The sequence below is a fragment of the Bombina bombina genome, chromosome 9 (genome assembly GCF_027579735.1).
Source record: "Bombina bombina isolate aBomBom1 chromosome 9, aBomBom1.pri, whole genome shotgun sequence".
Taxonomy (NCBI): Eukaryota; Metazoa; Chordata; class Amphibia; order Anura; family Bombinatoridae; genus Bombina; species Bombina bombina.
This window is the reverse complement of record NC_069507.1, coordinates 97,890,691-97,915,671: the sequence shown is the minus strand read 5'-3', so window position 1 is coordinate 97,915,671 and position 24,981 is coordinate 97,890,691. Positions and strand designations below refer to the sequence as shown.

The 24,981-nt window shown below is 40.1% G+C and overlaps 1 protein-coding gene across 1 annotated transcript in view; it reads right to left on the bottom strand.

Annotated features, from left to right (window-relative positions):
* LOC128639980 (solute carrier family 22 member 15-like) overlaps nt 1-24,981 on the bottom strand; it is a 747,078-nt gene that overhangs the window by 670,584 nt on the left and 51,513 nt on the right. Inside the window, exon 3 of the mRNA XM_053692271.1 lies at nt 21,175-21,307. Within this exon, the coding sequence (XP_053548246.1) occupies nt 21,175-21,307 (133 nt within the window). The remainder of the gene's footprint in view (nt 1-21,174; nt 21,308-24,981) is intronic.

Here is a 24,981-nt window from a genome sequence, read left to right as displayed (position 1 = left end):
GGCGAGAGGTCTTCGAAGTAATTAATAAAAAACTAAATCTCTCCCTTTGCCCGAGCCCCTCTCTTCTGTTATATCTTGATCTCCCAAAATTTAAAAACTGGCAAGACAGATCTCTTTTCATTACAATGCTGAATGGTGCAAAGTCTCTGATACCTAAGAACTGGAAGTCGGAAAGAGTTCCAACCCTCCCTGAATGGGAACACTATGTTTCCACGCAACTCCAGCTTGAAAGATACCATTACTTCAAAATAGGGAAACTGGAAATCCACGACTTGATGTGTCTGACTTGGAGGGATAACCCCCTCTAATCCCAAAATATAATGGATGGTGTTTTTTGCGCCCCCTTGATGGAGCCATAGGAGGGTTGGGGAACAGGTACCAGGTTCCCTTCCTTCAACCCCCCCCCTATCAGGTGGCACCCGATCCCTCCCCTCCTTTCCAGTCTCTTGCCCTCTCTTTCCAACCCCTCACCTTCCATCCTTCCCCCTCTCCCTTCCTACCCTCCTTTTCCCCCCTCTCACAAAAATGGACCCCTTCCTCTCCTTCCCCTCCCCCTACCCTCCTCTCCCTCTCCCCCCACTCCCCTCTTCCCTTCCCTTCCTCTATTCCCCCCCCCCCCCATCCCAATTGGGTAACTCCGGACTGTGGACTGTACAAGTCAAGATTTTTTTTTTTTTTTTTTTTTTTTTTTTTTTTCTTCTTTTTCTTTCCCTCCATAGAAGTAACTGTGGAGCCCCCAGTTCAGAATATTTCTGCTTCTTTATGTTAAAATGTATGAAAAATTTGTAAAACTATTGCAAAATAGATATAAACTGCATCTGCCTTAATGGAAAAGGGAAAAGCCACCCCTATCATTAAAAACGAGAGGTCAGCTGTGAACTTTGAAGCGCCTCTCTATTTGAATGGACTCTGGAAACTATGGCTTTAAACAAAACTCTTGGGGGGCCATTAACCTACTGATATATACTATTTGTGTCTTCGGACCTCATTGCTTCTTTTCATTTTTGGCATTTGTACTGTGTATTTCCTTTTATTCAATAAAGATTTGCATTTAAAAAAAAAAAAAAATATCAGCTCAGTAAGCTTATTTAATATGGGGGATCCTCATACGGAAGGTAAGAATTCCAGGTAGACCAATAAACAATACATCTAAATGTTTATAAACAATATCAGCCCTATCATGTTAAAAAAAATGACCAATAAAAATATAGTTTTCACAAGTAAACCATGCAAATTCATGATTAAAAAACTGTAAACATAAAAAGTAAAAGCATTTCAAATCATCCATTGCAATTCTAACAATTCCAACTTATGGGTGCCCAGATGGCAATTAAAATGGGTTTCTTCTTCACCATGTTTTTAAAGAATAAGAGTTAAATCATAAGGCTTCACTACAAATGACCCATTTCCTCTGTCAGTCTAAAAAGGCAAACATGAAAGAACGCAGCAGGGAGAAAGAAAGCTTTATATTGTTTTGATGGAACTAAAATAAAAAGCGATTATGACAATGTATGTTCATACTTTCCTATGTAGAAATTATGGATTCTAAAAATTCACCACAAAAGAAAAACAAAAACAAAAAAACGATAACACATTTAATGATGTTGTAAAAAGTACTTGCAAAGGCACCTACACAAACACTTGGAATACTTTGTGAAAGGGTAGGTAAATACCAACATAGGACTTGATTGAGAGAAGGTTGCTGCACAGCAACTTCCTAATCAGTACAGTAGGCGATTCTCTAGCAATCAAAGTCACACAAAAAAAAAAATTATATATATAAGTTGTATGTACCATAAGCTACTACTACGTAGAAGCAGGTATTGAAGTCAAAGACTTCAACTACAGACGGTTTAGAATTGTAACACAATCCTGTAGGAAGATAGCCACAACTGCTGTACAACTGGCACTATATTACGTATTTATATTTGTAAATAAATGTGGCAAAAGCTGGTGTACAGTTAAAAAAACAATGTACTACTCCACCCCTGTGCAATGAAGTCTACACTCACCTCACCACCACCACAAAAAGAAAAACTAACTTCAGCTGACCACTATCATCTCCACAGTAAGCAAATGATGATGATCATCCATTTAATAATGTATCAGCAAAAAAGGAAAATAAAAATGTGTCATCTAAAAACATCTGTCCTTCCCAATCCCTAGCGACAGAGAGAAAAGCTTATAAAATTAAAAAATAAGACTTCCGGTGGGCGGGCTTAGAGGTAACAGCTCTGGCGCAGAGCTCCGTGCCAATTACAAGAATAAAGTGAGAATTCACTCTAAATTTTATAGCCCGAGCCTATTTGCCCTAGACAGGGATCGTGTCTGGGCCCTAGAGAGGCAGGCAATATACATCTGCCCCCACTGAAGTCCGTCTTCCAACTGTCTAAGGGGAAACCAGGCAGACGGCGCAACGAGAGCGGCGGCCATCTTGGCCTAGCACGAATAAGGAGGACAAGCTGAAATTGCGAGCTAGTTGGTGAGGTTCCTGCACAAACCCCAGAGCGGGCGGAAAGAAGCACCGGTGACTCACTGTCCGGATCGGGAGCTGTACTCTGCCCTTTACCGAGCTCCACAGGCTGGAGTGGTGACACGGCGAGAAGCCACGTGGCGCTGGAGGCGCGAACGCGACTGAAGAGTCCAACAAGGAGGGCGCAGTCTTACAGCAGCCTATCGACAGACCGCAGGTGACAGAATCATCGGAGCATTTGACACAGGCTCCCGGTCTCCTGGATCTGCTCTGCATACCGCCAATAAGTACACCGGAGCAGTGAGGGTACCAGCCCGTACCGGGTAAGCCTGCTGAGACCAGACCGTATTGGGTAAGATCGTGCTGTGCATACATACGGCCTCAATTTTCTTAATAATCTGGTGGCGGTGAGGAGGCTTAGAGGCTTGGAGCTTTTTCCTATGGGACACCTCTGAATAAGGGGATTAATAGGGCTCTCTGGACCGCACATATAGATCATCGGCCCCCCTGGTGCTTTACTTAATAACATTTGGAGCTCATTGTATAGTGGCACCCGCTAATGACTTTTTGGATTCTACCTAAGTCTCTGTAGGGAAGTGGGCTGTATTGGGATCGGCTCAGAGGTCTGGGAACTATAAGTGTTTCATACTGCATAAAATCCTGCTTTGCCCTAGCCCTCAGACACTGACCTTTCTGATCATATTTAAACTTGCTGGATATCAGATGCACTGCATGGGCCTAGGAGCCCACTGAGGCCTGAACATTAACATTAACTTTCTAAGGGACTTTTCACCTGCAGGAGCCCCCAACAAGTTGCTTGAGATCCCCTGTAAATTGCTGCCTGCAAAGAAGTTATTATTTTTCTCTCTTGACTGTGTGCAAAATATGCTTTAATCACTCTTTTGCTTCGCAGGTTGAATTGTATTTATGGACACACAGACTGTATGTTTTGCACTGTATTGATATACTCTGTGTGCTGCTGGCTCATTTTGTGTAACTATAGGCCTGCCTGATAGAGAGAGGATAGAGAGTCTGTGTTGTGTTGTGTACTGCATGCTGCTTTAACCATCTCTTTGCTTTGCAGGTTGAATAACATTTATTGGCACACTGATTGTATATTCTGACATGTACTGATGTATTATCTATACTGACTGTTCATTTAGTGTAACAATTGTCTGATTTGTGTGAGTGGTTGGGGGAGGCATTTTCTGGGCTGCATATTTGTCCAATACCCAAGCTAACAAATAGACAGTGGATAGTGTATGGAGAAATTTCTAGTACCAAACAAAATGGCGAGCAGGAATAAAAATACAGATCGCAGAGCTAAAGTAGGTTCTGATGTAGGTACCCAGGCTACCTCTTTTGACCCTATCCCAGAAAGCCATGCCCTAGACCCGCACCCTATAGTAAAGCAAATATCCACCCTTTTTTTACCCAAGATAGAAAATTTGCAAAAAGGGGTTGACACACTTGCGGAGGAAGTAAAACAATTTTCGACAAGAGTATCGGAGGTAGAGGGGAGGGTGTCAGATTTAGAGGACACGCAAAATGTTAACACTAATAAACTGATAGCCCTGGAGAAACACACTGTAGCTCTTCAACAAAAGATTGATGATCTAGAAAATAGATCACGGCGGAATAACCTCCGCCTGTTAGGCCTGCCTGAATCCATCAAAGCAAATGATATCTTGAAATTTGTTGAAACTACTCTCCCGTCTTTGATAGAGATCCCTACTGACGCACTAGTGCGTAGTGTAGAAAGAGCACACAGGGTAGGCCCAGAAAGACCGGCCATGGATCGCAATGCACAAGCAAGGTGTGATGTCCTGTTTTATGCAGGAACTTATGCAGTGTTCTTAAATTAAGGGTTTGTTGCTCTTTTAATGAATAAAACAGGCAGTATGATTTGAACTACCTGTTAGATCACTGGTGAGACTTTTACTGATAGAAAACTTCGTAGATGCCAAATAGAAGCAAGGAATATTTGGGTAGAAACAATTGTTGCAATATAAGTAAGGAACATAAAGCAAACAGTTCTGAATAAAAGATAAAGGTAATATGTATTTTGATACACCTTGTGAAAGTGTCAGTAATAGATTCTAGTTGTAGCAATGTTCAGATATGGCTTCACGCACTCACACACTTATTCATAAAATATATACATCACAGACAGACAATGGTAATAACCGGTAGATTCAGTAAGGTAATGCGGATGTTTTCCAGAGAGTGACAACGTAAGAACAGATCCTTTGTAAATGGATTAAATATTACCTTAAGTTTGAAGAGAGCGGTTTTACCTCTGTGCCCGGTATACAGCTTCAGTGAGAGTGCGGCTTCCAGACGCTGCAAGTAGATCCGGTGCTCCTTGATTCAGTTTGTTTGTTAGATTAGAATTCCGGTAAAAGGAGTAAATAACTTTGAAAGTAAAATGTACAACGAAAGATCATAGCTTACTACTCCTGTTCAGAGAGAAAGAAATCAAAGCAGGTTAGGAGTTTTCAAAGTAGAATCACAGCAATATGGATGCGGTCAAATAAGCTGCAAAGAGAAAACAATTTTCAGGCAAGGAATGATGGTTCAGGTGTGCATGATATAGGGTGGAGGAAAGGTAGGCGGGATATACCTTAAAGGTATATCACACACTCCCCCCACTAAGGGGTCCCCCAATTGACGAGAGGGATGGCTTTAAAGGATACCTGCGATGAAAAGATCTAATTAAACGGGGAGCAGAAATGTCAGTGCTACGATGCCAAGAATTGTCCTCAGGACCAAAACCTTTCCATTTTAATAAGTACTCTAAGTGATGATTCTTGATCCTAGAATCTAGAATATGTTCCACCTCAAATTCATCGTGGTCATCTATTTGTAACGCAGTTGGAGTCTGAAGACTGGATTGTACGGTAGAAGTGTAAGGTTTAATCAGAGATACATGTATTGTGGGATGAATCCTATAAGCTGCAGGAAGAGTTAAACATACTGTCATAGGGTTCAAAATTTTATTGATTACAAAATGTCCAATGTATTGGTTTGCCAATTTCTTAGAGGGTACATGAAGTTTTAGATTCTTTACAGATAGTAATACTTTGTCACCCACTTTATAGACTGGACTGGGTCTGTGACGTTTATCATAATAAGCTTTTTGGTAATTCTTTGCGTCAGATAAATGTTTTTTGACTAGGGCTAGTCTTGCTTCTAGTTGTAAAGAATAGTCTTTAGCAGCTGGTGAGTTTACATCAGTTTTAGATAAAGTCAAAGTTGTTGGATGATAGCCATAGGTTACATAGAACGGTGTCATTTTTGTTGAAGATGATACTGAATTGTTGTAAGAGAATTCCGCCATTGATAAATAATCTATCCAATCATCTTGCAAATGGGAAATGTAACAACGAAGATATTGTTCTAATGTTTGGTTTAGTTTCTCAGTCATCCCATTGGTTTGGGGATGGAAAGCTGTTGAGTATCTTGGTGTAATTTTTAATAATTTGCATAATGATCTCCAAAAAGATGAGGTGAATTGTGTACCTCTATCTGTTATAATATCAGTGGGTAGTCCATGAAGTTTTACTATGTGATTAAGGAAAACATTAGCTGTAGTAAAAGCGGAAGGTAACCTTTTTAGAGGTATAAAATGTCCCAACTTTGTTAGATGATCTATTACAACTAATATAGTGTTAAAGTTCCTTGATTTTGGTAGCTCTACAATAAAGTCCATCGAGATCATGGACCAGGGTTTATCCGGAACTGGCAATGGGGTCAACAATCCGATGGGCCCTTTATGATCTATTTTATTTCTGGCACAAATGTCACAGGAATTGACATAATCTTGAATGCTTTGATTCATTTGGGGCCACCAAAAGTTTCTTCTTGTTTTTTCAATGGTTTTTTGTATTCCGGTATGACCGGATAAAGGTTCGTCATGAGTGTGTTTCAATATTTGTTTTCTTAATGAACTAGGTATATACAATTGATTTTTATGGTTTATCAAACCAGTATTCAAGTTTTTGTGACAGGATTTAGGTGTATTGTTTTCTTTTTCTTGTGCCCTTTTAATCTCCTCCTCTAGAGGTGTTAGGGCTCCAATAAATTTTTCAATTGGTACTATTGGAGTCTTGGTCTCTTGAGGTGTCATTTCCTGTACTCTGGATAATGCATCAGCCTTGGTATTCAGACTTCCTGGTCGGTAAGTGATCAAGAAATTGAACCTATCTAAGAATAAAGACCATCTTACTTGTCTGGAAGTTAGAGTTTTACTTTTCTTCAAATATTCCAGATTCTTATGATCTGTGAAGATTTTAAATGGGTTTTTTTGTACCTTCCAGTAAGTGCCTCCATTGTTCGAGGGATACTTTGATAGCAAGGAGTTCTTTATCTCCTATACTATAATTATTTTCTGCAGGTGTGAATCTTCTTGAATAATAAGCTACAGGAAATAATTCTGATTTGTTATCTACTTGTTGAGATAGAATTGCTCCTATACCTGAACTTGAGGCATCTACCTCTAACACATATTGCAGCTCAGGATCTGGCATGTGTAAAATGGGGGCTTTGGAAAATTGCCCCTTTAAGTAGTCAAAAGCTAATTGGGCCTGTTCGGTCCATTTATATCTTTGTTTCTTACTAGTCAACTGAGTTAAGGGCTTTACTATATCAGAAAAGTTTTTTATAAACTTTCGATAGTAATTTGCAAAGCCAATAAAGCGTTGTAATGCACGAACTGATTTTGGTGTAGGCCATTCTAGTACAGATGAAACTTTATCTGGATCCATTTGGATCCTATTAGGAGTTATTATGTATCCCAGGAATTTGATTTTGTTAACATGAAATAAACACTTTTCATGTTTGGCATATAACTTGTGTTCCTTCAATCGCATTAAGACCCAACGTACATGTCTTTCGTGTTCCTGTTCTGTTTTGGAATAAATTAGAATGTCATCTAAATACACTATAACACAAATATCCATTAAATCTCGAAAGATTTCATTAATAAAGTGTTGGAAAGTGGCTGGAGCATTGCTCAATCCAAAAGGCATTACATTGTATTGGTATAACCCATATCGAGTCCGAAAAGCGGTCTTCCATTCGTCACCTTTCTTCATTCTGATGAGGTTATATGCCCCTTTTAAATCTAATTTAGTAAATATTTGTGCTCCTTTTAACCGTTCTATTATCTCTGGTATTAGTGGTAATGGATACCTGTTTTTTATGGTTATGGAGTTTAAAGCCCTGTAGTCAATTATAGGCCTTAGAGTGCCATCTTTGTTTTTTACCAAAAACATGCCTGCAGCAGCAGGGGATGTGGAGTGAGATATAAATCCCTTTCTCAGGTTGTCATCCAAATAGGACCTTAAGTATACTAACTCATCTTGTGATAGAGGATAGATCTTCCCATGCGGTATTGGTGACCCTGGAATGATATCTATAGGGCAGTCGAAGCTTCTGTGGGGTGGTAAATTTTCTGCTTCTTTCAAATTGAAGACCTCTGCCAAATCCTGATATATCCCTGGTATCCCTGTCTCAGATGATGAAAGAATACTATGAGGGTAACAGGTGTTTAGGCAATATGTTGAGTCTAGTTTAAGTTTTGAATGTTCCCAATCTATTTTAGGATTATGTTTTTGCAGCCAACTATATCCTAAAATAATAGTATGTAGTGATATGGGGATCACATCAAATGTAATATATTCTGTGTGACCCTTGTTTATCATTGTGAGCAAAGGTATTGTTTGGTGTGTAATGGGTCCCTTATTTATTAAAGTACCATCAATTGATTTAACAAACACAGGGTTCTGCTTGCAAACCAGAGGAATTTTATTATTTACAATATATACAGAATCAATATAGTTCCCAGATGCACCTGAGTCAATCAATGCCTTGGAGTGTATATTTTCCTGATCCCACTGCAAAGAGAGAGGTAAAGTCAATTGTATTGTATCTGAGATATGATATATGTTTTGATAACCTGTTTTCTTACCCTTCTTTTGTCTTTGTAATGAAGGACAGCTTGAGACGTTATGTTCTTTTTGTCCACAGTATAAACATACGTTTTCTAATCTTCTTCTCATTTTTTCCTCATTACTTAATGGCCCCTTGATAGTGCCTATCTCCATAGGGGTTACACTACCTTGATGTTTCTCAGATGTTGTAGTGTAGGTAACCTGGCGCCTGGGTATTGTGTCTGAAGTGAATCTCTCTGCTCGCCGTTCCCTGAGTCTTCTATCTATGGATGTGCTTAATTTTATAAGTGCTGGAAGAGTATCAGGCATTTCCTGGCGAGACAGTTCATCCTTAAGGTTTTCAGATAGGCCCAGCCTAAACTGATTCTTAAGGCTAACTTGGTTCCATAGTGAGTCTGTTGCCCACATTTGAAATTCAGTTGTGTACTCCTCCACCGTGCGCTTACCCTGTTTGAGTGCGCGTAGTTTAGATTCTGCAGTGATTTGTGTATCTGTGTCTTCATATAAATTAGACATAGCTTGAAAGAAATCCTGTAGTGAATCCAAAATTGGGTCATTATTTTCATAAAACCTGTTAGCCCAGGTCCTAGGCTCTCCCTGTAAAAATGAAATAATGGTGCAAACCCTGATGCGGTCTGAATAATATGTGCGGGGTCTCATAGTAAAAAGAAGTTTACAAGCAGTCTTGAAATCTCTGAATTCATGTCTTTTGCCAGTGAAAGGTTGAGGGTATTGAATATGGGGTTCAGGTACATCAGTACTTTTATGAGACATATATTCTTTAACAATAGCTTTTAATGCGGTATTATCTGCTTGTACTTCTGTTAAACCTTGTGCAAGATAATCTAATTTTCTTTGTATGTTAGAGGACTCAGTTTTAATTTCATTTGCATCCATGATATCGAAATTTTGTTTACCAGTAACAAACCCTTAAAACACTGTGGCCTGAAAATTATGTGATGTCCTGTTTTATGCAGGAACTTATGCAGTGTTCTTAAATTAAGGGTTTGTTGCTCTTTTAATGAATAAAACAGGCAGTATGATTTGAACTACCTGTTAGATCACTGGTGAGACTTTTACTGATAGAAAACTTCGTAGATGCCAAATAGAAGCAAGGAATATTTGGGTAGAAACAATTGTTGCAATATAAGTAAGGAACATAAAGCAAACAGTTCTGAATAAAAGATAAAGGTAATATGTATTTTTATACACCTTGTGAAAGCGTCAGTAATAGATTCTAGTTGTAGCAATGTTCAGATATGGCTTCACGCATTCACACACTTATTCATAAAATATATACATCACAGACAGACAATGGTAATAACCGGTAGATTCAGTAAGGTAATGCGGATGTTTTCCAGAGAATGACAACGTAAGAACAGATCCTTTGTAAATGGATTAAATATTACCTTAAGTTTGAAGAGAGCGGTTTTACCTCTGTGCCCGGTATACAGCTTCAGTGAGAGTGCGGCTTCCAGACGCTGCAAGTAGATCCGGTGCTCCTTGATTCAGTTTGTTTGTTAGATTAGAATTCCGGTAAAAGGAGTAAATAACTTTGAAAGTAAAATGTACAACGAAAGATCATAGCTTACTACTCCTGTTCAGAGAGAAAGAAATCAAAGCAGGTTAGGAGTTTTCAAAGTAGAATCACAGCAATATGGATGCGGTCAAATAAGCTGCAAAGAGAAAACAATTTTCAGGCAAGGAATGATGGTTCAGGTGTGCCTGATATAGGGTGGAGGAAAGGTAGGCGGGATATACCTTAAAGGTATATCACACAAGGCCTGTAATGATAAAATTCCTTCATTTTCAGACTAAAATGGCAGTCCTTAGGGCGTATTGAAGGATGGGGGAAGTGTCTTTTGAGAACTCTAGGATTCTACTCTTCCAGGATTACTCTGCAGATCTAGTGAAACAGCGCAGGGAGTTCTCAACAATCTGCTCTAGATTACACAGAGAGGGTAGACAGGCCTATTTACTCTACCCAGCTAAGCTTAAAATTGCCACCCCTAGAGGTCCTAAATTTTTTGACTCTCCGCAGGCAGCACAGGAGTTTTTGGACGCAGAGAATGGCTCCAGGAGTCCTAGATATGCTAGAGGGGGAGAGGGTTAGGGAGGGGTTTTCTGTACAGAACAAGGTGAGGTCCTTATTATCTAGTTTTATCTATGACTTATGCAGATAAAGCAAGGTGGAGATAAGAAAAGTTGCTATACTTGTGCGCAGGTCAAGAGTTTGTTCTTATGGTTATGGTTCATTATGCAGTTGGGGGGGGATATGTTCGATAGACATATTTTAGTTAAATGTCTGGGAAGCTTTCCCTGTTATGCTCTGGAGTGGAGGGGTTCAGGACAAATAGGTGATAAAAGATTAGGGACACCAGGCGATTCCGCTGCAGGGTTGTCTCTGCTCTATATATCTTTGTTTTTTCTTTCATGTAGGACGAATAATGGGGTAACCAATGTGTTTAAAGGTGCAGCCCTGCAGGCTCACAAGTATAAATGTTACTGGTATATAGACAGGCATATGCTTTTAGAGAAAAATGGTTGGGTGAAACTTAAACTTATCCAATGCTGTCTATTAACATTGCTTTTGCACAGGCTGTATTATGATGAATGGTATCCTTGCACATCTGGAACCGATGGACTGGCACGGAGATGGGTGAGGAACTTTCTTTACTACCCTTTTTCTTTACTATCCTTTTTTTTTTTTTTTTTTCTCTTACGCTGAGGATCACATTAAACATTAACATTTAGTATATACTCTTGGAATGTAGGGGGTATACACTCCCCAGTTAAGCGAAAGACTATACTCACATTACTTAGAAAGAAGGGTGCAGACATCACGTTTTTACAGGAGACACATCTTAATGACATAGAACACGCTAAATTACAAAGGGACTGGGTTGGCAGGGTGGAATTTGCGTCTTATAAATCAGCCAGCAGAGGGGTGGCTATCCTGTTTGGGAAAAAATTAGAGATGGATGACGTATCGGTAGTAACTGACCCAGAGGGACGATATATTGTGGTTCGCACCACAATTGCGGGCAAGAGATACACGTTGTGCAATATATATGCACCCAACAAGAAAGACAGATCATTTTGGGAAGGTTTGATTGAGGTACTGACTCCATTCTTGGATACTCCTATCATACTAGGGGGTGACTTCAACCTCGCCCCCAATCCTCAGTGCGACAGGCTTAGGGACCAGAGTAGACAACTTGGGGGATTGCAGACCAAGGTCAGTTGCAAATTTGAAGTGGATACATTTCAATCTCTGACATCTGCTCTAGATATCGTGGATATTTGGCGCAAGCTGAACCCGGACGGTAGGGACTTTACGTGTGTCTCCAGATCCTCTCCCACTATGTCACGTATAGATCTATTCATGGTCTCGAACTCCTTGATTCCCCAAGTGGTGGATACTAAAATAGGGGATGTGGTGGTTTCTGATCATGCCCCTGTGGGGCTCTTCCTAGACACACTGCCCCGGGCGTCGGGGCGCAGGACTCTTAGATTTCCCCAATACCTATTGACATCCCAAGAGTTTCAACACTATATGGAACAGGCTTGGGATGACTTTCAAACTAATAATGCACAACATCGCTCGAACCCGGAGCTCTTCTGGCATACAGCCAAAGCAGTGCTAACAGGTGATATTCTAGCCTTCCTGTCACGCAGGAAAAAACTGCACACAGAGAGGCTGGAGAGGCTGAGAGAGCAGTTGGCGGATAAGTTCCGTTTGTATAGGTCCTCGCCCACGCTGGTTAACCACCAGAAGTATATTGATACGAAAAAAGAATATGATGCGCTATTGGCGTATCAAGCCTCACAAGCCCTCCTGAGAACTAGGGGTAGATACTACCGCTTTGGGGATAAATCGGGCAGACTGCTGGCCTCCCTGGTCAACCTGAAATCCTCCACCCGTTTCATAGCGGCCATTAGGTCAATGGGCACTCTGGCTAAGGACCCTAAACGAATAGTGGAGACGTTTGCCTCTTATTATTCTGACCTCTATGCTAGCAACATGGGGGACACAGAGGAGACTAAACGGGCATTTTGGGACTCTATCGAGTTACCACAGGTGTCGGACGACCAATTGAGTAAGCTTAATGCACCTATTTCTAGGGAAGAGGTGGATAGGACGATCATGACTTTGAATTTGGGCAAAGCAGCAGGCCCAGATGGGCTGCCGATCGAATTTTATCGGTTACTAAAAAACAGAGTGGTCCCCATGCTCACTGATCTTTTTCAGAACTATTTCACGGAAGCTAATAAACCAACTAAGACCTTCACGGCTGCTCACATCACTCTTATCCCTAAGGCGGGTAAAGATGCGCTTCTCCCGGAGTCTTACAGACCCATATCGCTGTTGAACTCCGATTACAAGATCTTGACTAAGTTATTAGCGGAACGTCTTAAATTTATATTACCAGACTTGATACACGAGGATCAGACCGGCTTTATGGTAGCAAGGTCCTCGGTGGTAAACGTACGCAGAATCCTGCAGGTGCTACAACACTTTTGGAGTCTGAAACAATCGGGGGAAGGGGGTAAGCTCCCGGAGGCCTTCCTGCTGTCCTTGGACGCAGAGAAGGCCTTCGATAGGGTGGAATGGGGACACTTGTTACATACCTTGTCCAGGTTTGGATTCTCTGGGTCCTTTGTCTCTTTTATCACCAATTTATACACTTCACCTATAGCTAACATATGCGTTAACAACCTGTTCTCGTCTGACATAATATTGCAAAGGGGTACAAGACAGGGGTGCCCGCTGTCTCCCTTGTTGTTTAATTTGGCATTGGAGCCACTAGCAATTAAATTACGTCAAATCTTCCCAGGCATTGAAGTAGCGGGTCACTCCCAACATATCGCACTTTATGCAGACGATATGTTGCTGTTTGTACAAGACCCGACCCTAAGATGCACGTGCCGTCTATTGTGCAGACGTTGCGAGATTTCGGGTCCTTCTCGGGCTATAAAGCCAACATGCAAAATTCAGAAATCTTATGGCTGCACAGGGGTGAAGGACCGGCGCAAGAGTATCCGTTCGCAGTGGCGAACCAGGTGATTACCTATTTAGGTATTCAAATCCATGTGAACCCCAACAAGCTATATTCCATTAACTTGGCCCCCTTATGCGCAAAACTCTGCTCCCAGATGAAGAGCTGGAAGTCACTACCTATATCGCTAATGGGACGCGTCAGCCTTATCAAAATGGCGATCCTCCCTCGTCTTTTATATCCCATGCTCATGCTGCCTCTTCTGCTTAATAAAAATGATGTGAAATCTTTAAATTCTGCAATGCGCTACTTTGTGTGGCGTGGAGGCAGGCCACGTATCTCAGCAACAAAATTATCCATGAGTTATCTCAATGGGGGGCTAGCACTGCCGGACTTCAGGCTATACAATTGGGCGGCCATGATTCGCCTGGTACTCGACTGGCAGATAGGCACGGGCCACTTTTATAGAGCGGATTTGGAGAGAGCAGTGTTAAAGGGTATATCTCTAGCGTACCTGCCGCACTTATCAAAATCGGGAGCGGCTAAATTGCTGACTGGGAATCTTCTATACCAGGACCCTATGAAGGCCTGGCACTTAGCTCATAAGTACCTAGGTAAGGTGAATATGGGCTCTCCATATCTACCACTTAGTGGCAATCCGGATTTTCCGGCAGGTATGGACACAAAACCATTTCGCTCATGGGAGCAACTAGGCCTGACGAGCATAAATGCGCTGATAGATCCACTGATGAAAACTGTGAAATCCTTTGCAGCTCTGCAGAGGGATTATAATATTCCACAAGCCCATTTCTACGCGTACCTCCAGGTGCGCCACTATGTGAATAAGATAATAAGGGAGGAGCCGGACTTTTGGGAGGGCTCACCATTTCGTCTGCCACAGGCCTTATTCAAAATGGGGAAGTTCTCTTTATCTGAGATCTACCAAACTCTCTTACAGAGACGAATGCCGCACACACATCTGAGCTTTGTAGAAGGCTGGCAGAAAGAGGGATTTCAGGATATCACGTGGGATGAGGTCCGGAGGGGACTAGAGAGAGTCAAAAAAGCCACCCTATCAGCGAATTTGCGGGAAACCCAAATAAGGTTCATACACAAAGCGTATATGACCCCCAAGTGTCTAGCTAAATGGATACCGGATTGGCCCAATAAATGTTCTAAGTGCTCCGCGGAATCTCCTGGCCTGTTGCATTGTATATGGGAGTGTCCGAAAGTTAGTCAATTTTGGAGTAAACTACAATACTGGGTTAAGACAAAAATGGGTTCTTCTTTTGAATTTACAGCTAGGGCGGTATTGTTTATGCAGTGGGAGCAACAGCACAGACAGACTGACTCAGAATTGACCTTACTTATTCTTCTGGCGAGGAAGTGTTTACTTAATCACTGGACAACTAACAGGGCACCTACAATGGTTTATTTCAAAAACATGCTAAGAACACAACTATTTATTGAACAAGTAGACGTTAGGGTAGACGTGGGTAGCCGACTAAGTTCATTTCTACGGAAATGGCGCAGACTGATTCTAACATTTGAATTGGAGATACAAAGGCAAGTCCTCCTCCCCTTTCGTAATTCTATTACTTTTCTAGAAGACTCTCTGAGAGGAGAGTGGAGTCATCTCACTTTTTAATCATCCTGTCTCTCTCACTAATTTTTTTTTTTTTTTTTTTTTATTATCCCTCTCGCCCTCTCAGTTGCCGGTCCAGTAAGATATCTAAGATTGAACACCTGCCTACTTATAAGAGAACACTGTGTACACTATAGGATAAGAATAATTCTGTTCAAGGGGAATATTAGGGGGGGGTTGGGGGTTAATTGGGTTTAAATTGAGTAGGGGAGAAGTTTTAATCTCTCCACATTACAAAATGAGGGAGTTGTCAACATGTGGGTTACGGACATTCCGGTATATGATGGTACAGGATACAGTATGCATGTGTTAAAGTTGGAGAGTTCTGAGATGTAGTCTACCACTGATTACCTGTATCCTGTTGCTTCTGTCTCATTATTGTACAGCTTTTATAATGATGTAATATGTGAATACCATATATGTGATACATGTCTTGCTGTGGGATAAATGTTTGTGCCCACGTGTTCACTCTCTCTGAATAAAAACTGATTTTAAAAAAAATAAATAAAAAAAAAATTAGGCTTTTAAGCCTACTTCCTCTGCCTTTTGGATCTCAAGGAAGCAGGGCTGTTGAAGTTAAGAGATATGGTAGTTAAGATGTAAAGAGATTTAAACTGCATATTTTACAAACACTTGATGGTCCTTATTCTTTGACACCATAATATCAAATCTCCCAACATTTGTAGCTAGGAATCAGGGACTTGGGAGACAGAGGAGCATCAACATTTTGTGGACGGGGATTTGTCAGAATGGGGCATGGTCCCTGGCGAATAGTGGATAGGATTATGGGTGTCTCAGAGCTCAAAATGAAGTCCCTCTCAAATAGGCACAGTTGGGAAGTCTAATATCCATTACTAGAAAAAGCCAGACTGATCGGTCAACCATAGCTTGGAATCACCTTGTCAAAGCCTTTACCAGGACGTCATCCAAACAGAGGACCATAGAATTCCCCCCAGTAAGATTTAGTCACTGAATCTGCTAAACAAAAAAAAAAACAGCTACAATAAATCCAAGGAATTTGAAACTGTATGGATGTTAATTAAAAAAAATAAGCATCTTCCAGAACTACGGTAGTCATACAAAACTATCCAGTGCAGGAAAAACTGAGCAAGCGACTTCATCTATGGATGAGGTACCCTTAAAAAAAATGTTAAACTATTTTAAACTGATGGAGTAAATAAAGTCAAAAGTAAACTTTCATTATTCAATAAAAACATGCAATTTTAAACAACTTTCCAACTAACTTCTATTGTCTAATTTGTTTTGTTCTCCTGGTATTTAATTGGGCAAACAAGACATAGGGGTCAATTTACCAAATGTCGGGCGGACATGATACGCTATAGCAAACCATGTCTGCCCGACATCACTAAATGCCGACAGCATACACTGTCGGCATTTACTGTACAAGCATTTCTTGTGAAATGCTTGTGCAATGCTGCCCCCTGCACATTTGCGGCCAACTGGCCTCTAGCAGAGGGTGTCAATCATCCTGATTGTATCTGATCGGGATGATTACAGCCTGCAAGTTAAGGACCAGCAGTCTTAAGACCGCTGCTTGTTGACTGCTGTTTCCGGCGATCCGGAAACTACGGCCGGAGATAGCATCTGCTGCTCATTAAATCTCCCTCATAGTGATTTAAAAAGATATATATATATGTTAGTTTTTTGGATCCACACATTAAAAACTTTGCGCAATGAACATCGAATGGCCTGATTATCAAAAACTTGCTAGCTTGTAGAGAGATCATGAAAACAGCTCTCAAGCTAAAGTTCGTCTTTCTAAAATTCTTTGAGGAACCTCACAGTACTGACGAGACTTATTAGATAATGTTGAGACACAAGATTTTAGTAATATAAATTAGATGTGTTCTAAATGCATTATACCATATTTTGATGTTATATATATTTAAATATCATTGGATTCAATATATATGATAATATAAACTGGAAAGGGGTTAAAAATGGTATGTTCTATCCAAGTCATGAAAGAAAATGTTGGGGTTTTCTGCCCCTTTAACTCCAAACGTTAACTGAACCACCCCTTTGATCATCAAACTCTGATCTTTGTCTATCCCCTTGTATCATATTCTATGGATTTAATCTAAATGAATGCATCTAAGTAAGTGCTGGCTATCCTGTGTGTTGTATTTGATATGTATATGCAATCTTTCCCTATTGGATGTTGCATCCTGGGCTTACCTAGGGTTAACTACCTGAGTCAGTTGATGTAAAACTATATTTCTGAGAGTGCCAAGTGGGCACCAGAGCTGTGAGTTTTGCCAGTGGCATTCGAACCCACTCAGTATGAGAGTGCATTTCACTTCCATATGAGATATATATATATATGTGTATATATAAAATACACTTGCATTCTATATGAATATTTTAAAGCGCGTTTCGGGGAATTGTATATCCTCTTCTTCATATATTCTTTGAATTACTGTCATAGCGAACCCCACTCATGTACCCAACATTAGAGAATTTGGAGGTGCTATACAAACGATTAATAATAGTAGTAACATAGAATTAGTTTTTTCTTATAACTGTTTAACCAGGATGCTTTTATTTTAGGTGAGATTTGTGACACTTGCAGTCTCGTCTCCTTTTGATCCTCTGCACTTTCCATATGATGTTCAGAAGCTTGAGCACTTAATTTTTTTCTTTCGTGATTCAGATAGAGCATGCAATTTTAAGCAACTTTCTAATTTCCTCCTATTATCAATTTTTCTTTGTTCTCTTGCTATTTTTATTTGAAAAAGAAGGCATGTAAGCTTTTTCGGTTCAGCCTCTGGACAGCACTTTTTTTTATTGGTGGATGAATTTATCCACCAATCAGCAAGGACAACCCAGATTGTTCACCAAAAATGGGCCGGCATCTAAACTTACATTCTTGCATTTCAAATAAAGATACCAAGAGAATGAAGAAAATTTGATAATATGAGTAAATTAGAAAGTTGCTTAAAATGTCATGCTCTATCTGAATCACAAAAGAAAAATTTGGGTTCAGTGTCCCTTTAACCCCTTGAGTGCTAACGACGGCTCTGAGCCATTGCAGAGTTTCCCACTCTGGTGCTAACGACAGCTCAGAGCCGTCGCTAGCACTCTCCCACCTTGAGGGAGATCTGGGGGCTCCCACAAACTCCTACTCCGGCGATCACGTTTTGTGCAGTGACGTTATACGCAATGACGTAATGGCGTCACCTGCACAACTTTATTTATACTTCACAATGTTAAGTATAGGAGAAGGGGGCATGCTGCATAGAAGCCTGTATCTCAGGCATCTAAGCAGCTACAGACCCACTGTTGGAAAGATAATCGCCTAACCTTTCCAACAGTGTAACACTTGGGATCTGAAGAGAAAAAAAAAAAGTTAAAAAATGTTTTAAAAAAAATAATAAAAAAAAATTAAAAAAAAGCTTAGCACCCAGGTAGGAAAGTGCTTAGCACTCAAAGGGTTAATGATCATAATGTAAAATCCCACCAATTAGCAGATTACTCCCAGTGGTGCTTTGCTGTTTCTACGCCTACCTAGGTATGCTTTTCAAGAAAGTATACCAAGAAAATGAAGCACACCTGATAATAGAAGTTAACTTTTTTTTTTAAATTGTATTATCTATCTACATTATGAAAAACTAAATATTCGAGTTGCATGTCCTTTGAAATAAAATAGCTTACCCAGTTAAATGAAAGAGCAGAACAAATGATCAAAAGGTCTTGAAAGCTTTAAAAAAAAATCTATATGAAAGCTTTCCCTTTTACCAAAGCCTAAGGAACCTTGTCCCAGAACCCTGTTAAAATCCATCATGTAACTATTACAAATTACACTGTTCAAAGGATCCAACAGACTTGAAAGATACAGTAACTCTTGTGAAATAAATGCAACCTCTCTACTAAAGATTTCCTGAGCACAGCTACTGCAGGAACACCCTCCAAGTTTTATGACAAGGATTTAAATCTAAAAAAAAAAAAAAGTTAAAGTTATCAACCTGGCTTCAAGATCAAAGACCCAAATCGCTTTATAAAACCTTCCTTTAGCTTTGTCTGTGTGAAACGATGGTATGATAGATTTCTCACTAAGGAAACCTAAAGTATATATAACAATTAGATAAACCAGAGGAAAGCGTATACATGAGCCATTTGATTCATGAATTGTGAACATATGTAGACAAAGAATTCTTATATGTATATAAGCAATTCATCATAATCAGAGAGTACAGAAAAGAGATGTCAGGGAATAGTGCAACAATCCAGTGCTTTTGCAAATGGATAACATTCTGGCAAAAGCTGCTGCCATATATGCTCCGGAAATGGGCCAGCTCCAAAGTATATGGCACCGCTTTTCAATTAAAGATACCAAAAGAACAAAGACAATTTGATAATAAAAGTAAATTAGAAAGTTGTTTAAAATAGCATGCTCTGTCTGAATCACGAAAGAATAATTTGGGGTGTTATATCCCTTTAAAGCGAAGGTCAATTTGGATAAATTAGTGCCTGGTTTTTAATAATCCTATTAAAAACAAGGGCAATTAAATTCATCAAAATTGACATTTCACTCCTTTTCTTTAAAAACGTACCTTTTAATCCTTACAGCCGCTGCAGTGCTTCCTCCGCCCATCGCAAGCCCTCTTCGCGGGTCCAAAATGACGAATCCGGCTTCCTCCAATCACGGCGTTGCATCAGGCCATGATCCCCCAGGGGTGAAAGTCGTGATTGGAGGAAGCCGGATTCGTCATTTCTGACGTAAGAAGAGGCTTCCGACAGCCGGGGGAATCGCTGGAGCGGCTTTCAGGATTAAAAAGGTACGTTTTGAAGAAAAGGAGTGAAATGTCAATTTTGATGAATTAAAGTGCCCTTGTTTTTAATAGGTTTATTAAAAACCGGGCACTAATTCATCCAAATTGACCTTCACTTTAAACAAATTTTAAATACTAAATAAGAACATGAATGTTTAATTTTAAAAAAACCTCTCTCTAAACAGTTGCAATGTATTAACCCTTTAAGGACACAGCTTTCAGTTTGCTCAATTGTTTTGTGACGGAAAAATTCCGTCATATGTCCTTAAGAGGTTAAGATATGTGGACTACTATCAAATACCTTTATACCTCTACATAAGCAATACCGTAACTAGTGTAAAAGCTATCTTTGCAATATCCGACATATACATTTTTGCACAGTAGAACTGGTAGCATATTTCATTTTTTCAGCTGTATAACTTTCACAATTCTTATTCATTTTTCATTTTTAACGTCAATTTTTTAAAAGCTATAGAACAATACCAAGGCAGAAAATGAAATGGTTTATATTATACAGTATACTATACTTTTAGGTTATATATTATTGATAATTTGAAGCATACATTGTATAAATTTTGTGCATTAAAAGGGACACTCAGGTTATATTAAATTTTCATGATTAAGATACAGCATGTAACTTTAAACAACTTTCCAATTTACTTCCATTAAAAAAAAAATGTTCACAGTATTTTTTATTTACACTTTTTGAGTCACCGGCTCCTACTGAGCATGTGCAAGAATTAACAGACTATACGTATATGCATTTGTGATTGGCTGATTGCTATCACATGGTACTGGGGGAGTTGAAATATACATAACTTTAAAATGTGTTAGAAAAAAAATCTACTACTCATTTAAAATTCAGAGTAAATGCTATTGTATTGTCTTGTTATCTTGCATTTGTTGATTATGCAAATCTACTGTGTTTACTGGTCCATTAAATATGCTTTATTCTTATATGCTTGTTTTTCTTTTTATGAAATCAGAAACTGATTTAAATATAAGAACATAGTAAGTAAATCAAGATTCCTTCGGTGGATTAAGCATAAGGATATAGAAAGTAAATCAAGAATTCTCTGTTGGCCTTTATAAAGTATATTTAAAATTTACAGAGTGTGCACATTAAATGGCTGTTAAAGCATAAATTACACTTAACGATTGTCTCTCCAGTAGTAGGTAGAAATCCCAAAAATGAAGAACAAACACTGCAATGTCACACTTGTGTCATCTATTAACTGTATATCAGAAAGGTACGGCAGATAACAACATTATTTTTTTGTCTTTATACAGGATTTCATTCAAAACATACCTGTTAAATATACTGGTCTCCGGCCTAGTTTATCAGACAAAGGGCCAAACAAAACATTGCCAATGAGAAGTCCAACAAAAAATAATGATGATGCCAGGTTGACTTTGTATGCTTCATGCTTGATTAAGTACCACTGTTGAATACAAATATTGTTAGACAGAGAATTATAAAATATGCTTCTATAAAATGAACAACATTTGTTTAAATTCAACATTTTTATAAAATAAGCAGTTTATAAAATGTTTATAACAGACACTGAAGAACGAGATTGAGGAACAAGTAATAAAGAAATGCATATCAATTTTTAAGTTTAATACTTGATATTTATAGAATACAATTGTTGAAGTATTTTTAAGTAATGCAGCATAGCTGTAATAAGCTGAGTGGAGATTATCACCTGAACATCTCTATGTAAAAAAAGGAAGATATTTCACCTCAAAATTTTCTCAGTAGCCACATCCCATTGCAAAGGGACTTTAAGCAGCCAATCAAGATGCTAGTCCCATGACTTGCAAGGGAGCATGCACCTGGCATGTGTGTTATTTTGCTCCTCAGTTTAAGAAAATTTACAAGGAAATTTTAGTGAAATTTCCGGACATCACAGTAAAGCAAAGTATGACATCAGCACAAATAAAGCTGATTGGCTTATGTTTTTTTTCTCAACATTCAGCTACAGTAGCTGAAGGATAGCTGTTCACAGAGCACTTACTCTGGTGAGCTAAAGACATTTTGAGGTAAAATATCTTCCTTTTTTACATAGAGATGTTCATGTGATATTTTCCAGGCTAGCTTTTTTCACTTTTTTCTGCATCACTTTAAAGTGATTTAGTATATGGATATTTTTAATTTCAAAATGAAGCACCTTACATTTATCCTATCATACTATATTTGAATACAAAGCTTACCAGAGTAAAACGTTTAAAACAGTATGGGGCGGTACGAGAATTGGGGGCAGCTCATTTTCGGTCGTTTTGGTCCTCTTTTGGCCGAAATGCGCAATGCAAATTTTTGGCCAAAAGTATAGAGATATATTGTACCAAAATACCACCAGCTATTTATAGAAATATGTATTTTTGAATAAATAGAACAAATTCTGCTATAGGAAGAACATTGGAATCTGAAATATTTATATTTTCATGTCGGGTAAGCACACTTGAGAATATGCAATCGTGTTTGCATGCGAGTAGGATATTTTTCCCACTTGTTTTATTTGATATATTGACTTCTATGGGGGAATACGTTAACATCCTGCAATAACACCCCTTGGCCATCCGATGCAGAGAGAGCCACTCTGTGGCCCTCTCTGCACCGGACATCGGTGGCCGGTATCGTTGGTGGGTGGGAGCCGACTTAGGAGGCGGGTGGGCGGCCATCGATGGGCCGGGTAATGTAGAGGGGGACGGGGCCGACGGGGGCGCGCATCTGCACGGGAGGCGGCGGGCGCGTGCACGGGGCGGGAGCGGGTGGGAACCGCTACACTACAGAAACGTTTTGGTTATAAAAGTAATAAAGGTGTATTTTAAGTTTTAAAAAAACAACAATCAAAAGGTATCTAGGAGGGGGTGGGGGTTGGTCTTTGGTGGGGGGGGAGCTACACTACAGAAAAGGGGAAAAACAGAATTTATGCTTACCTGATAAATTACTTTCTCCAACGGTGTGTCCGGTCCACGGCGTCATCCTTACTTGTGGGAATATCTCTTCCCCAACAGGAAATGGCAAAGAGTCCCCGCAAAGCTGGCCATATAGTCCCTCCTAGGCTCCGCCCACCCCAGTCATTCGACCGACGGACAGGAGGAAAAAAAAGGAGAAACCATAGGGTGTCGTGGTGACTGTAGTTAGAGAAAATAATTCATCAGACCTGATTAAAAAACCAGGGCGGGCCGTGGACTGGACACACCATTGGAGAAAGTAATTTATCAGGTAAACATAAATTCTGTTTTCTCCAACATTGGTGTGTCCGGTCCACGGCGTCATCCTTACTTGTGGGAACCAATACCAAAGCTTTAGGACACGGATGAAGGGAGGGAGCAAATCAGGTTACCTAAACGGAAGGCACCACGGCTTGCAAAACCTTTCTCCCAAAAATAGCCTCCAAAGAAGCAAAAGTATCAAATTTGTAGAATTTGGCAAAAGTGTGCAGTGAAGACCAAGTCGCTGCCTTACATATCTGATCAACAGAAGCCTCGTTCTTGAAGGCCCATGTGGAAGCTACAGCCCTAGTGGAGTGAGCTGTGATTCTTTCAGGAGGCTGCCGTCCGGCAGTCTCATAAGCCAATCGGATGATGCTTTTAAGCCAAAAAGAAAGAGAGGTAGAAGTTGCTTTTTGACCTCTCCTTTTACCAGAATAGACGACAAACAGAGAAGAAGTTTGTCTGAACTCTTTTGTAGCTTCTAAGTAGAATTTTAGAGCACGGACTACATCTAAATTGTGTAGCAAACGTTCCTTCTTTGAAACTGGATTCGGACACAAAGAAGGTACAGCTATCTCCTGATTAATATTTTTGTTGGAAACAACCTTTGGTAGAAAACCAGGCTTAGTACGCAAAACAACCTTATCTGAATGGAACACCAGATAGGGCGGAGTACACTGTAGAGCAGATAACTCAGAAACTCTTCTAGCAGAAGAAATAGCAACCAAAAACAAAACTTTCCAAGATAACAACTTAATATCTATGGAATGTAAAGGTTCAAACGGAACCCATTGAAGAACTGAAAGAACTAGATTTAAACTCCAGGGAGGAGTCAAAGGTCTGTAAACAGGCTTGATCCTAACCAAAGCCTGAACAAATGCTTGAACATCTGGCACAACTACCAGTCGTTTGTGTAGTAAGACAGATAAAGCAGAAATCTGTCCCTTTAGAGAACTCGCAGATAATCCCTTATCCAAACCTTCTTGCAGAAAGGAAAGAATCCTATGAATTTTTATCCTATTCCATGGGAATCCCATGGATTCACACCAGCAGATATATCTTTTCCATATTTTATGGTAAATCTTTCTAGTTACCGGTTTTCTGGCTTGAACCAGAGTATCTATCACGGAATCTGAAAACCCACGCTTTGATAGAATCAAGCGTTCAATCTCCAAGCCGTCAGCTGGAGGGAGACCAGATTTGGATGTTCGAATGGACCCTGTACAAGAAGGTCCTGTCTCAAAGGTAGCTTCCATGGTGGAACCGATGACATATTCACCAGGTCTGCATACCAAGTCCTGTGTGGCCACGCAGGAGCTATCAAGATCACCGAGGCCCTCTCCTGTTTGATCCTGGCTACCAGCCTGGGAATGAGAGGAAACGGTGGAAACACATAAGCTAGGTTGAAGGTCCAAGGCGCTACTAGTGCATCCACTAGAGTCGCCTTGGGATCCCTGGATCTGGACCCGTAGCAAGGAACCTTGAAGTTCTGACGAGACGCCATCAGATCCATATCTGGAATGCCCCATAGTTGCGTCAACTGGGCAAAAATCTCCGGGTGGAGTTCCAACTCCCCCGGATGGAATGTCTGACGACTCAAATAATCCGCTTCCCAGTTCTCCACACCTGAAATGTGGATCGCAGATAGGTGGCAGGAATGATTCTCCGCCCATTGTATTATTTTAGCCACTTCTTTCATCGCCAGGGAACTCCTTGTTCCCCCCTGATGATTGATATACGCAACAGTCGTCATGTTGTCTGATTGGAATCTTATGAATTTGGCCTTTGCTAGCTGAGGCCAAGCCCTGAGAGCATTGAATATCGCTCTTAGTTCCAGAATGTTTATCGGGAGAAGAGACTCTTCCCGAGACCATAGTCCCTGAGCTTTCAGGGATTC